At 37.2% G+C, this 14,014-nt stretch overlaps 1 protein-coding gene and 1 long non-coding RNA gene across 2 annotated transcripts; both read right to left on the minus strand.

The window, feature by feature from the left end:
- Nucleotides 1–1,191: 1,191 nt before the first annotated feature.
- LOC118482247 lies at nt 1,192–3,824 on the minus strand. The gene is made up of 2 exons (XR_004867982.1): nt 3,489–3,824; nt 1,192–1,898 (listed from the first exon to the last, which is right to left on the minus strand). It is a non-coding gene; the product is annotated as an uncharacterized LOC118482247 (long non-coding RNA).
- A 1,810-nt stretch (nt 3,825–5,634) lies between these two features.
- LOC110879729 (LRR receptor-like serine/threonine-protein kinase FEI 2) lies at nt 5,635–10,369 on the minus strand. Its single transcript, XM_022128251.2, has 13 exons — nt 10,112–10,369; nt 9,888–10,023; nt 9,690–9,761; nt 9,508–9,579; nt 9,297–9,368; nt 8,919–8,990; nt 8,743–8,814; nt 8,476–8,582; nt 8,197–8,364; nt 7,779–8,111; nt 7,432–7,686; nt 7,231–7,364; nt 5,635–6,246 (listed from the first exon to the last, which is right to left on the minus strand). Exons 1-13 carry the CDS (start codon nt 10,206–10,208, stop codon nt 6,022–6,024), a joined length of 1,815 nt encoding a protein of 604 aa, XP_021983943.1. The 5' UTR covers nt 10,209–10,369; the 3' UTR covers nt 5,635–6,021.
- Between the last annotated feature and the right edge of the window lie 3,645 nt (nt 10,370–14,014).

Raw genomic sequence — 14,014 nt, forward strand, 5'->3', positions numbered from 1 at the left:
AGGGTTTAATTCACATATTGTTTCACGAAAAGAGAATTTCCACATTCAATTTTATAGTTCCATGTCCGATTTTTAGTTCATAAATTTTATGGTCTCATATTTGATTTTATGCTTCCATATTCGATCTTGTTCACGGATTGAACACTAGTTTGGGTTAATCTGAATTCATTCGAATTCGAGTTTCAAATAAACATGAAATCGAATTTGAATTGGCGTGAATTTTGAATTCCAAATCGGATTGAATCTTATTAGAATACCAATTAAATTCAAATCCTTGTAAAAGAAATATTTGAATAATTCGTTATTCAATTTGTTGAAAACCCTATTTGATGATAATTATGACTTCATCACGATGTATGTTTTAGGTCGTAAATGAAATTTGTATGGTTAGTCTTAAATATTGTTTTGTTTGACAAATTTTTAAGCCTAGTAATTGTTATTTTGGACCTCCCTTGAAACACTATGCAAAAAGCTAAAGCCGATAATAATATGATTTTAGACCCTTTAGTAAACTTCAAATTTCATCGTTCATCCAGGTTTGATTGCTTTAGTTCAAAATTAAGGAAGTCTTTTTTTTTTTTTTTTGAATACTGATAACTATATAAAAAACTTGAAGTACTAGAAAGAAAATCAGTGATTATATTAAAAGTTATGACATGTACTATAGATACAAAAGTTGACTATTTTTTTGGTTTCTATATGATGATTGATAAGGAGTTTGGGTTATTAATTTAAATTATATATGCGTAAATTACTCGAGAATGTTCTTTCAAACTAATAGCCAAGGTGATTTGTTGCGTACTGCTTGTAGTTTAGCCAAAATCAAAGATTCACGACTTTTGTATGTTTGATATAAGTGGTTGCATTTATGGATGAAAATGATCCAAAAATTTAGGACGGGTTTTAAAAACGATTAAAAAACGCTAATTACACATTCACACTATTTATTTAGATTAAGTGTTACTGGTCACGCCCCTATCCATATGGATGCTTATTGCTTAAGACTATGGGGTATGGGGCGTGGATTGGGTACAAACGCCCAAGTCACCATCTCGGGTGGGTTTGGGTTTCGGCGTGACCCCTTGGGCGGGGGATTCAGCCCGGGCGTTGGGCGGGGCTATCAAAGTGATATGGCGGGATCTGATTGGCCAGGACATCTAGCCGTTGGCCAATGGTTATGTGTAAAAAAAATTGATTTTTTAACTATAAAAACTCACATTTCTATTCATTTTTTTATCACAACTACTCCACCTCTTCTATAATCATCTCTATCTTATTTTTAAAAAAAAATTCTCATCCAACCACAATACGAAAAATGAATCCTCATAATCGTGGTTTTGACCGAACAACCCGTGGGCATTACAAGAAAATCCTAGCCCACCACCCAATCATTCAATTGCTCCCTTTTTAATACACTCCACTATGCCCGATATGGCGGGTTACGCATCGTTTCTCTCGAATCGTGTGTATACTAACTTCCCTCACACCGACGATTCTATACCTAGCCCGATTCCACAAACGCCCATCAACCTTTCACAAACGTCCATCAACCTTTCCCAAACCGAAACCGTCCCCGAAACTCAACCCACCATCGATGGTCCTTCCGCATCCAAACCCATCAAGAAGAGAAGTCACAAGCCCAATCGGATGCACGAGATCAAGAGTTGGAGGACTTTGTGGATGATTCGCCAAACCGGCCAGAAAACGGAAGAGATGCCGCAAAAAGGCGCGCTCAAAAATCAAGATCGGGTACGCCATCGCCTTCAGTTGGGAGTTCGGGCTCGCATAGGGGAGTATACAGCGATCAGTTGGAAGACATTGCATGCAAGTTAGATACATTCAACGTATTCTAACAACACAGGGCCGGAATTCGGAAGAAAAAAGAAGCTAGGGATGCCCTGAAACAAAGACGAGATGATATGAAATTTCTAGCACAGCCCATCGATCACCTATTAGGTGAAGAGTTGGAACTAATGTTGGAGACGAGAGAAGAGATAAAGAAAAAATATTACAAGCACTAGGAATTTTTTTATGTAATTTTCTTTATTTAAAAAACATTATTAAAAAAATTTAAACTTGTTTTAAAAATATAAATATGCAGTTTGGGCTGACCACGCCCCAAACCCCCGTCCTATCATACCGTCTTTAATGTGAGTCAGTCCAGCAAAACCCACCAAAGCTACGTGTAAACCCATACTTCAAACCCCCACCTCACCATACCTCACGGTATAAACACCTCTCCGGGCTTTATCTAATGTTAAAAAGGGGTGTTGAGATTTTCGGCGTTTGCAAAATCACATTTGCAACACAAAAAAGGTGCGTGAGGATGTGGAAATTTATTTCACAAGCCAATGAAGAAATTTCATGTTTCACTTTTCTTTTTTAACTTAATTGTTTATATATAATATTTTAATAGATGATGTTGATAAAAAATCATTACACGTAAACGTTAAAATAGGTTAATGAAAGCTCATATATATGTGACAATTATGTGGGAAAAAAAAACATAACACATGATGGGATGAAAATGAATAGGAATAATCAAACTTAAAACTTTTGAGACATCCTATTTTTTAGAGTAAATTACAAGTTTTGTCCTTTATGTATGTCCTAAATTGCAGGCGCTGTCCTTTAAACCAAAACTTGACAGGCGGTGTCCTTTGTGTTTTCAAAATCTTGCACGTTTTGTCCTTTAGGCCAAACTTAGTTAGATTTTTTAGTTAAATCTGGTATCAAGGGGCTATTTTGTAAAAAAAAATTATTCAGGGACTAAATTGTAAAAAATTAATATTATTATTATTATTAATATTATTATTATTATTATTATTATTATTATTATTATTATTATTATTATTATTATTATTATTATTATTGAGTAAATTACTAACCACCATCACCACCACCCTTCATCACCATCACCACCACCCTCCACCGCCACCACCGCCACCGCCACCACCACCGCCACCCCCACCACCACCGCCATCAAACACACCTTAAACGGAATCATATAACAAATCACCCCTTCACCACCATCACCAAACATCGATTCACCACCATCACCAAACATATCCGGCATCGATTCTCCGACCACCCACCTGCCACCCACTGACCAAAAATCAAAACCCCCCAAAAATCCCTAAAATCAAACAAAACAAAAACCCACAAAAATCCCCAAAAACAAAAATATCAAAAACCCTAAAAAAAACAATTCCGGTATCGATTCTCCGACCACCACCACCTGCAATCGCCTATAACATCACCTCCACCGCCGAACCTACCCCACCACCACAAACCACCCCTTCACCACCGAATCTCCTCTCACTCATTTCTTTAGATCAAGCATCACCATTATTAAAATAGCAGACTTCTTCAACCAAATTCAACTAAAACCTATCTATCACTTTCAGCATGTAAAATATACACTTTCATTTCGTTAATCAAAACCCCCCAAAGAGTATTTACACAACTGTTGACAGGTATAAACTGACCGAGAGATTTGAGGAGGATCGAGAGGGTGTGTACGTTTGACTAATCGAGATCTGAACCGTGACTCCCGAACAGGGGCTGACCGTTTGACTAATCGCTGACCCGAGTTGACTCGGTTTGACCGAGATAAGACTTGACCCGAACCGATCCGTCACGCAGCTGATGTCTATAATGCCCGAATCGTTGCCGCCGTCGGCCAGCTCCAACTCATCATCTTCATCACCAAACGGCCGGAGCTAACCACTGCCGCCGTCCGTCGTTCTCTGGTTCACCATTGTCGACGGAAAACAAACAGACCATCTAATATTGTTGTTAGAGAGAGAGAAGAGAGTGAGAGGAGAGAGAAGTTTGATTACTGAATGAGAAAAAGGAAGTTTATATATTTTTTATTTTAAGTTTTGTACAATTTAGTCCCTGAATAATTTTTTTTTTCAAAATAGCCCCTTGATACCAGATTTAACTAAAAAAATCTAACTAAGTTTGGCCTAAAGGACAAAACGTGCAAGATTTTGAAAACACAAAGGACACCGTCTGTCAAATTTTGGTTTAAAGGACAACGTCTGCAATTTGGGACATACATAAAGGACAAAACTTGTAATTTACTCTTTTTTTTTTAAATAAACTTCTAAAAAAAAGTTAGTGAAAGTTCATGTCTATATACCAGTAATGTAAAATAATAAAATTAAAAGAAAAAAAAAACAATAACATAGATGGGATGAAAATGAACAGGAATCATCAAACTTAAACCTTTCGAGACATCGTACTTTTTTTAAAATAAACTTTTAATAATATTCTTTAAGCCTGATTTACCAAAATATAATATTTTACGGAATGAATAAAATAGGCTAATTATAGAAAGAAATTTCATATTAGTCAACGAAGCTATGAAACCTAAGTGAATGGATTTTCTTTTGCCACGTGTTACACTTTTTGCAGACGTATTACGTGTAACCCCAGAGACTGTCATGTGCTACGTGTAACAGCTTTTGCAGACTTTCAATTGTTTCTGAAAAAAAAAAACAAAAAGTGTAAAATGACCAATCTCAACCCTTGAATTTTTTAAATGGATGATAGAGATGAGGTTTCTAGAGTTTTTGTAACTCACATTGGTTTTATTTCTATCTCTTCCGGTATAGAATTGTTTCAAACATAAACAGTATAAAAGCTTGAACATCATAAGTTGAAAAGCAAGTGTAAAGCAATTCATTGGTCCCGAAGAACAAAGTTGAAAGGGACTAAACCCCGCTAAGTAAAGTAAAGGTGTGGTTACATCGTGCAAACCAACCTTCTATGATAAATGAAGACAAGTCCGTTGCATCACCCAAATAAATACCTCCTATCCACGAGATCAAACCTTATTTTTTTTTTAATTATTATTTTTTTTTTTTTTTTGAATAGCAATGACCCATAACACTTGACATCAGCTTTACAAATGGATCACACTTCCATCTGTAAAACAGAATGTTGTGACCTGGCCCACCCATCAAGGAGGAAACCCACAACTAGGAAAAACCTATGGCTTAACCCAGAGCAAATTGCTCCAGGCAAAACTCCAACCCACAAACTGTCAGTACGGATGAACTCGGAACCGAAAATACCAACCCCAAATTTCGCCAAATGTGGGTACCAATACCGGTATCAAAAAATGCTCGGTATGGTATCGTATTTGAAGGTAAAATATCAATACCATAACAAATCGATGCCAAACCAAAAGTACATTACGATACCGAATAGGCGAATACGATACCAATATTTTTCAGTACCGATACCGAAATGCTCATATTCCTAGGCTACCGCTGGACCAGATGGCCTTAGTTTATTAACCTTAAATTAAAACAACACTTCACAAATAAATGACCATTCGATAATTTTGAAAACAATGACTGCACCTACAAATTTTACAAACCCGAAAGATGATTTTATAATTAACTCTAAAATAATAATAAATAAAATCTTCAATACTTTATTAGTGAGCCTTTTTTCCTCATGCCTTTTTCCCCGTCCCTTTTGAAACCACCTTTTTTATACATAAATCATGAAATATAAAAATCTAACTCACTTCCAGTTTGCTAGAGCGAGGAGGACCACTTAAACGCTAGCGCAATCCAGGTCCCCAAAACCAGGCACTAACAATATGTGTCTACATCATAATTTAAATATCTCTTACTTTATACACATGTTAAAATAAAAAAGTTACAAAAAATATTCTCGGCTGCAAACACCACCCAAAAGGCATTATGTTAGCAATGTTCCACACAACTTGCCTAAGACTGAAGGGGGGGAGCGAACTGAAACCGGACAGGTTACGTACAGTCTGTTCTCGTCCTGATCCGGTTCAAACCATTTATAAATTTAAACCAAAGGTTCAGTTCACTCATGCATTCATTTTTTTGGGTAGAAGTGAATGGACATTGAACAGAATCTTTTGGTCCCAAAACATTGCTATACATACAAGTCCCAGCCAAGGGGAACAAAATCGGAAACTTAATTTAGAAATTTTTATCAAGAAATCCTCCACAAACTAATGTCATTGAATCAAGCATAATCTGAATGGGAGTCATAGAAGTCACTTGGGCAGGGTGACATCACCTCCTGTTCGAGAAACTGCAACACCTGTTGCATCGACGGTCTGTGATCCGGGTTCGCATCGGTGCACCGCCCTGCTATCTCTAGAACTGCTTCTACAGTTGAAGCATCTGCATCGGTGCACCTCTTGTCCACCACGTCTTCCAACTGGTTCTCTTTCCTCAACGTGTTCAACTGTTGGGCAAAAAAAAATGTTTAGATTTGACTTTTTAAACCATCATATTTGACTTTATTTATAAAAAATGTAAGGGTGTGAATTTCTGGCACGACCCGAAAACATGACACAAACCTAACACGAAATTCGCGGATTTGGGTTTAGTCTAAACAGGTTCGGGTCAGTTTCAAGTTGAACCCGAGGACCCATATAGCCAAATGTCGGGTTCATGGCCGGCCCTGAGGGTGAGCGGGGAGGACTACAGGCCATGGCCCGATATTTCGAAGGGCACATTATTTAAAAAAATTTCCAATATGTATATGTAAAAAAAATAAATTAATAGGGTATACCCATACGAACACCAACATAGACCCACTTACAAAGCTATTTTTATGGTTTAAATTAGTTATTAGCCCATTCGCATTAGGTTTAGACCTTTAGTGAGCCCAATACCCAATTTCGTTAAGGCCTAAAGGCACGTTTTTTCGAGCTCGATCAGGGTACACGAATTCTCAGGGCCGGCCCTGGTCAGGTTTGTGACGTCACCGTCAGGTTGAGCTGGTTAACCCATTTATGTAATATTATTATTTTTTCAAAACGTGTTTTTATGTCATAATTATATTAAAAGAGAAATTGACATAAGGTTTTATAATTAAAATGTAACTACTTAATATACATTTGTATTTTTGGCAGTTAAAAGAGAAATTAACATAAGGTTTTATAATTAAAATGTAACTACTTAATATACATTTGTATTTTTGGCAGTAATTTTTTTTTATTTTAAAAGTATTAACGTGTGAAAAAAAAAATCGGGTTAGATGGGTCGTGTTTGGGTCAACCCGCGAATATTCGGGCCGTGTTCCGGTTCATGTGTTTGAGACAATTTTCAGGTTCAGATCGAATTCGGGTTCGTGTAGAATTTTCAGGTTCGGTCGGGTTGGACCCGACAACCCGCGAACATGACCCGTTTAGCGCCCCTAAAAAATAGGCTCACAAATACATACCCAACCAACAACGTTTAGGCCTTGTTTCACGAAAGCCGGATCTGTCGGTCTCTTTCCTGTTATAAGCTCTAGTAACAAAACCCCAAAGCTATAAACATCGGACTTCACAGTGGCTCGCCCGCTTTGCAGATACTCTGTTTCACAAAACCCGTTAATGAACGTTACGTGTTCCAAACGCAGTATGTGAAGAAAGTGACAAACCTGGTGCGAGATAGCCAAAAGTGCCGGCAACGACAGTGGTTACATGAGCTTCCTCATCTACCAAAAGCTTAGCGAGACCAAAATCGGAAACACAAGGCTCGAGATATTCATCGAGAAGAATATTACTAGATTTTATATCTCGGTGAATTATTTTAGGACTACAATCATGGTGCAAATAAGCCAATCCCCGAGCTGAACCGTAAGCTACTTTCAAACGAGCTTTCCAACTTAATGTTTGACCTCCATCCCGACGTTCTAAGAACGAAAAAAATAAAGAAGACGTTAGCGAATATATAAAATTATCTACTCTTCGTTTTATAGTCAGAGTATAAGAGTATAAGACTTACCATGTAAGAAACTTTCAAGGCTACCATTGGCCACATAATCGTAGATAAGAAGCTTCGAGTCAGAAAACCGACAATATCCTCGTAGATTCACAAGATTCATATGTTTAACGCTACCCAATACTTCCAGTTCACGTTCAAATGCTTGATCTTGACCTTTTTGGGTTTGATCAATCCTTTTAACCGCAAACGTGCCGCAATCGTTCATCACCATTCTGTACACGATCCCGAACCCACCAGACCCGACCACATGTTCATCATCAAGTGACTCGAGCTTCTCTATAATTTCACTTGAAGGGTAAGGAAGATCACCGTGGAATGTTATAAGTTGTGTGCCTACAAATAAACAAAAAAAAGCCGTTAAGAAATTCAAAAAGTTAACTGAAAACGTAGACAAAAAAAGAGTTTTTATTTTTTTTACTTGTTTCTTGATGAACTTGTTTCTTGACAACCACGTATTTTTTTGCAGCCCTTTCTTTCTTTGTAAGCATCCAGACTAATAGGAATACAAAGAACACAACGGCTAGTGCCAAAGCGGTAACAACACCGATCAGTGCTCCTTTCAGAGAACGAGATGAACGTTTAGGCACTGCAACAGTCAAAATACATCATAGACGGTTGAGAATAACGATACCCACACAGTAAAATTCTCAACTCTTAGTGTTTATAGTTGCAAACGGACTAGAGAATGGTTGCTTGCCTGCTGCTTCATCACTTTCTGCATGCGGTAAGACCGCAGGGAATCCCAACGACGTTTTACACGGTTTGTGTATTTGCTGCCCGCACAGGTCTAAATTACCAATAAACCTACACATAGTGAAGCATGTTTTCAGAATAGTCACTTTGAAAAAAAGGGAATAAACTATGAAGAAAACAAGAAATTCAAATACTAGAATATCAATGAACAGGGTTGGTAATAACTTAATATTGTCATTTACGGTTGTATAAACTATAAAGTGGAACTTACGAATTGTTTCCAAACTTGGTTAGTGCTCCAAAATTTGGAATTTCACCAGAAAAAAAGTTTGTCGATAAGTTCCTGTAAGTAAATGAAGGGATACTTCAATATCTAGAGCAATGTGATTGTCTAAATTTTCTATAAATTAAATAAAAATGCCGTAATATACTAGTGAACGAACTCACAAGTACTGGAGACGAATGAGATGACCAAGGGATGAAGGTATCGCTCCCTTTAAAGTATTGCTTGACAAATCCCTAGAGGATGAGAACGAAATTACGATTAAATATAATACAAGAAACAAATTTTAATAAGTCAATTCATGAGATTGATATATACAGATTGTGATTTTTTTTTGTTTTCGTGTGAGTGCTAATAGGATTGGGTCAAATTGCCGCTAAACCGACTATTTGACTTTCTTAAAAGTTAAAGTTGACCAAAAGTACTAGGTACTAGGCAAACCACATCCACTTATATAACAAGTTAATGTTTCAATCAGTATACTATAACATTAAAAACAAAAAACAAGTTAAATCTAAATAAATATATAAAAATAAACTTACAGTATACTAAGAAGGGAAAGATTTCCTATATTTGGTGGAATGCCACCCTGAAGATAATTAGCCCTCAAGTACCTAAACAAAATGTCAACATTCCATTGCATTGCATTGCACATCAGTAAAATGTGCTATAATCATTGTACATTGCTAAATCTTACTCACAAAGAGATAACCAACAAAATAAACAAGATGCCAACTTCACAATTTGACTTACACAGCTCTTAGTTCAACACATTGACCAATTTCATTAGGAATTATACCATGTAATCTGTTCTGGTGAAGTGCCCTGATAATAAACATTAAACATTAAACATTAAACAACCCCACACTTCAAAAACTAATGTACCACAAAAACTGATCATTTTACAACTGATAAATATGCAAATATATACTTACAGTCTTTGTAATCTACTGAGTTTACCAATGCTTGGAGATATAAACCCTCCAATATCCATATAAGGCAAGTTTCTGCCAAAACCCCAAATTTACAACAGAGATTAAAACTTGCAGCAAAACCCAAATTAGGGTTTTTTTTTTTTTTTAATTTCTTGAAAAAAGTTGAAAACTTTGGAATAAAAAGTGAGTATTTATTACATGGCTAGAACTCTTTGGTCACTCTGATAACATGTGATACCAGTCCATTGACATGGGGTTTCATCATTATTCACCCAATCACTCAGAACATTCCTACTGTCATTCAAACTTTCTTTAAACTCCAACAAAGTTAACCCTAAAAGAAACAAGAAAACACATTAAAGATCAAAGCTTGCAGCTGAAAAAACACAATCTTTGCATTTTAAGATGAAGAAGATTGTTACCATCTTCAGTGAGAGCAAAGGAGCAGGTGCTGAACAGGGTTGTTGAGACAAAAACAGCTGAGAAAACCGAAATGAAGATCAGATTTGTTGAACTCATTTGGCAAAGTTGATGATGAGTAAGAACAAGAGTAGAGTATTCAAATGTGTGCCATAAAATGGAACATAAAAAGGATTCAAAGTTAAAGCTATAGTGATGATGTGTAGAGTACGCTGTGCTTTTACAGAGGGGGGATGGTGGGGTTTTGTGGCTGGCGTGACTTATGATGGTGTTTTGGGAAACTAAATATGCAATGTAGTGACATAGATAGTAAATGTTTTTAAAATTTAAACATGTGGTTTCTTTTATTATTTATAAACTTGATATTAAGGGTATCCGGGGCACTCTCGGGGAGAGGGTGTGGTGACCCCTAACCCCGATTAGGAACATCGCCGCCATCACCGCAGGGACCCGATTTGAGGAGGGGAATCGGCATGTTTTCACCGCGTTGAATGGCACGAGTTTTGAGGAACGGTCGAATTTTAAACGGTCAAATTTAAAAAAAAAAAATTCACTTTTTTAACAAATATAAATAACCATACCCACCACTAATTTTTTATACTCTCAAACCACACCCACTTCACTCATTTTTTATACTCTCAAACCACACCCACTTCACTAATTTTTTATACTTTCAAACCACACCCACTTCAAACCAAGCAATGGAGAACCAACCCCGCGAAGCCAAGAAAAAAACTAAGGGACGGGGCTCGCAACCGTCTCGTGGTGGTTCGAGCGGTGCAAGTGCACAACCACAACCCCCTTTCGGATATACTTCACAACCCCCGTTTTTTTTCCAACAACCTTCACACCCCTCCTTTTACAACACCCAACCACCCAACCTTCAACCTAATTTCGGCTATTTTCAAAATTTGTTATTAATGGATGCTCCTCCTCAATCCCCCGCCTTCGACCCATATGGTTTTCGTTCCCCACAAGTTCCATCTACACGAGGAAATGTTGAACGTCCTCTACCTATTTACGACGACGAGGACGATGAGGTAGTGCCCGAAACTCAAAATTTGGGCGACGAGGACGAGGACGATGAATATAATGTGGATGAAGACGCGGGCAACGAAGAAGATGACGCTCGGGATAAAAAGGGAAAATGGCGAGCGAAAAATGGACAAAGGTCCAAGAAGAGGCGTTGGCGAAGGCGTGGGTACATTGCTCTACCAACAAAAAGAAGGGCAATCAACAAAACCGCGATAGTTTTTGGCGTAAGATTTTAGATCATTTTAACGTCATCTTCGGTGGAAGTAACCGGACCGTGCATCAAGTACGGTCTAAATGGGGCCCGATGATGACGAAAATAAACTTTTTCAACGGCCTATACCAACAAGCGGTAAAAATTATATTTTTTAACATTGTATATTTTTTAATTTTCTTTACTAAGTTCATATTTTTTAACACTTATTATTTTATAATATGTAGGATCGCACACGAGGAAGCGGGTGTAAGGATCTCGACGTAATGAAAATTGCTTTAAAGGAATTTAAAGAGAGATTTCCAAACGGTTTTCAACATGTCGAGGCGTGGGAGTTCGTTCGAAAACACGAAAAATGGGCCCAAGTCCCATTGTTGGGTGAGGAAGGGGAAGGTTCGGCACAAAAAAGAAAGCCCGTTGACGTGGACCCTTCCATGCCTGATATGAACGAAGACCCCTCGCCACAAAGAACACAACGGCGAGACAAGCGTCAAGCGACATCGTCCGAGGGAAGCTCGGCCGAGTTGGCGGCACAATTCAAAGAGTACACCGCCATAAAAGAAGCGAAGCACGCGATGGAATTGGAGGCGATTGAATTGAGGAAGAAAAGAGAGTCGGAGGCTCGCGAGCTTATATCGGAACAACTCGAGACGATGAAAAACTACAATTACGATCGAGAGATATGAAAACATTCCTCAAGCCGCACGACGATGCTCCGCCAAATATGTTGCCGTTCATCCTCGTCCGAAAGCACGACATCGCTAACAAGTACGGGTGGCCGTGCGATTTCTAAAATTTTTATTTTCTACTTTTAATGTAATTTTTATTTTCTAGTTTGAATGTAATTTTAATTTTCTAGTTTGAATTTAATTTTTATTTTCTACTTTGAAATGTCTTTTGTTAAATTTTATTTAATTTTTATTAATATTTTTTTTATAAACATGCATAATTACAACAAATAAAAAAACAAAAAAAACAAAAATAAAAAACCAAGTCCTCTAAGAGGGGAGTGCCGCCACGTGGCACATGAGGATGGGTTATGCGTTAGGGGAGTGCCCCTCTCACCCTAAGTTTTTAAATTTTAGTTCTTCGTTGCTTACTTGTTAAAATAGTTATTTTGTTTTTAAAGTTTGCACTTAACTGCTTGATATTTGGGTAATAAAATGGATAAGAGAATGGAATGAAAAGGTTAATGAATAGACAAAGTTTGCACTCTGATGATTTTCGAAGTAGCTTCCAAGAATTTAGCATGGTAAACCCGACATCATACATGACTTTTAATTGTTTATGGGTCTCCATCATGATGTCTTAGGTGCTGTTTGTTTACCTCTTAACGAGGCTTTTAATGGTTCAGACATCTTACTGGTTCAGCACTTAATGGTTCAGACTGTTTGTTTCACGAGCAGATGTCTGAGTGGTTCAGACATTTGCCTCTGAATGGTTAAGACTTACACAGAGTCTGAATGGTTAAGACCTCTAATCTGAATTGGTCAGACACTTACCTCTGAACGGTTAAGCATTATACAGGCTCTTAATGGTTCAGACCTCTTACTGGTTCAGCACTTAATGGTTCAAACCTCTTACTGGTTCAGAACTTAACCATTCAGATGTTGCTAAACAGCCCCTTAATCGCTTGCTCTATTGCGATTGTTAGTAAGGCGGTTGAAATATTGTTGAAATTACTTATTTTAGTTCACATTGTTGTCCATTTTCCTGAAAATGAAACGGGGGTACGGTGTTCACCGTGGTTCATAGAGGCAAAAAAATTTTCACTAATACACATCCAAAACACGGTTGCCTCTTGGTTAGTACCTTTTCAAAAAAGGTAATTTTAGTTGATATAAATTATTATACGTTTAAAAATAAAGGTGATTATAGTTGACTTAGGATGAGTGGATTAGACATGATTTACTAAAGCTGCACCTCTCTAAGGACATGATCCATAATAGGAGTTCGTGGAGACATAGGATTATGGTTAAGAACTTTTAAATGATGGTACAAATGTATTTTAGATAGGTGGTAGGATTTTTATTTATTTATTTATTTATTTGTTTATTTATTTTTTGCATTCATGTTAGGTAGATTTTACATGTGATTGTCTTCTATCTATGTTTAGTTTCTGATGATATATCTGTATACATACATACCTCATTGAAAAAAAAATTACAATAACATGATCTTTGAAAACATCAAGCTACACTTGTGACAATGCAAACTCTTCCATGGGTGTCCACCTCTTGACGGTCTTTGGAGTAGATGCCTCATCCTCTTGCTTTTTTGGTGTTTGCGTTTGGATCTAGTCGGTTGGATTTCGTGTACGGATTGCGACATTTGTGCTGAAGAGAAGCACAAATCAGGTGACGGTTGTGACATTGTGGGGTTTGTGACATTTGGGGGAATTGTGGCATTAATGGTTGATACTCGAGCTCGTTACCAGTTTTGATTGACATAAAAAGGTAGTTTTGATTGACATAAAAAGGTTGTTTTGATCGACTGGTTGACAGTTTGCATAATACGGATGGTTTGGATCAAACGCGTTTATGTTGCTTGGGAACATGGTGAGTGCAAGAAAATATAAAAAAAATAATTACAGTTTAGACAAGAGGATGTTGTATGATTTGATAAAATGTGATAAGATGTGTATATACCATATACATTG

Source organism: Helianthus annuus, chromosome 9, assembly GCF_002127325.2.
Source record: "Helianthus annuus cultivar XRQ/B chromosome 9, HanXRQr2.0-SUNRISE, whole genome shotgun sequence".
Taxonomy (NCBI): Eukaryota; Viridiplantae; Streptophyta; class Magnoliopsida; order Asterales; family Asteraceae; genus Helianthus; species Helianthus annuus.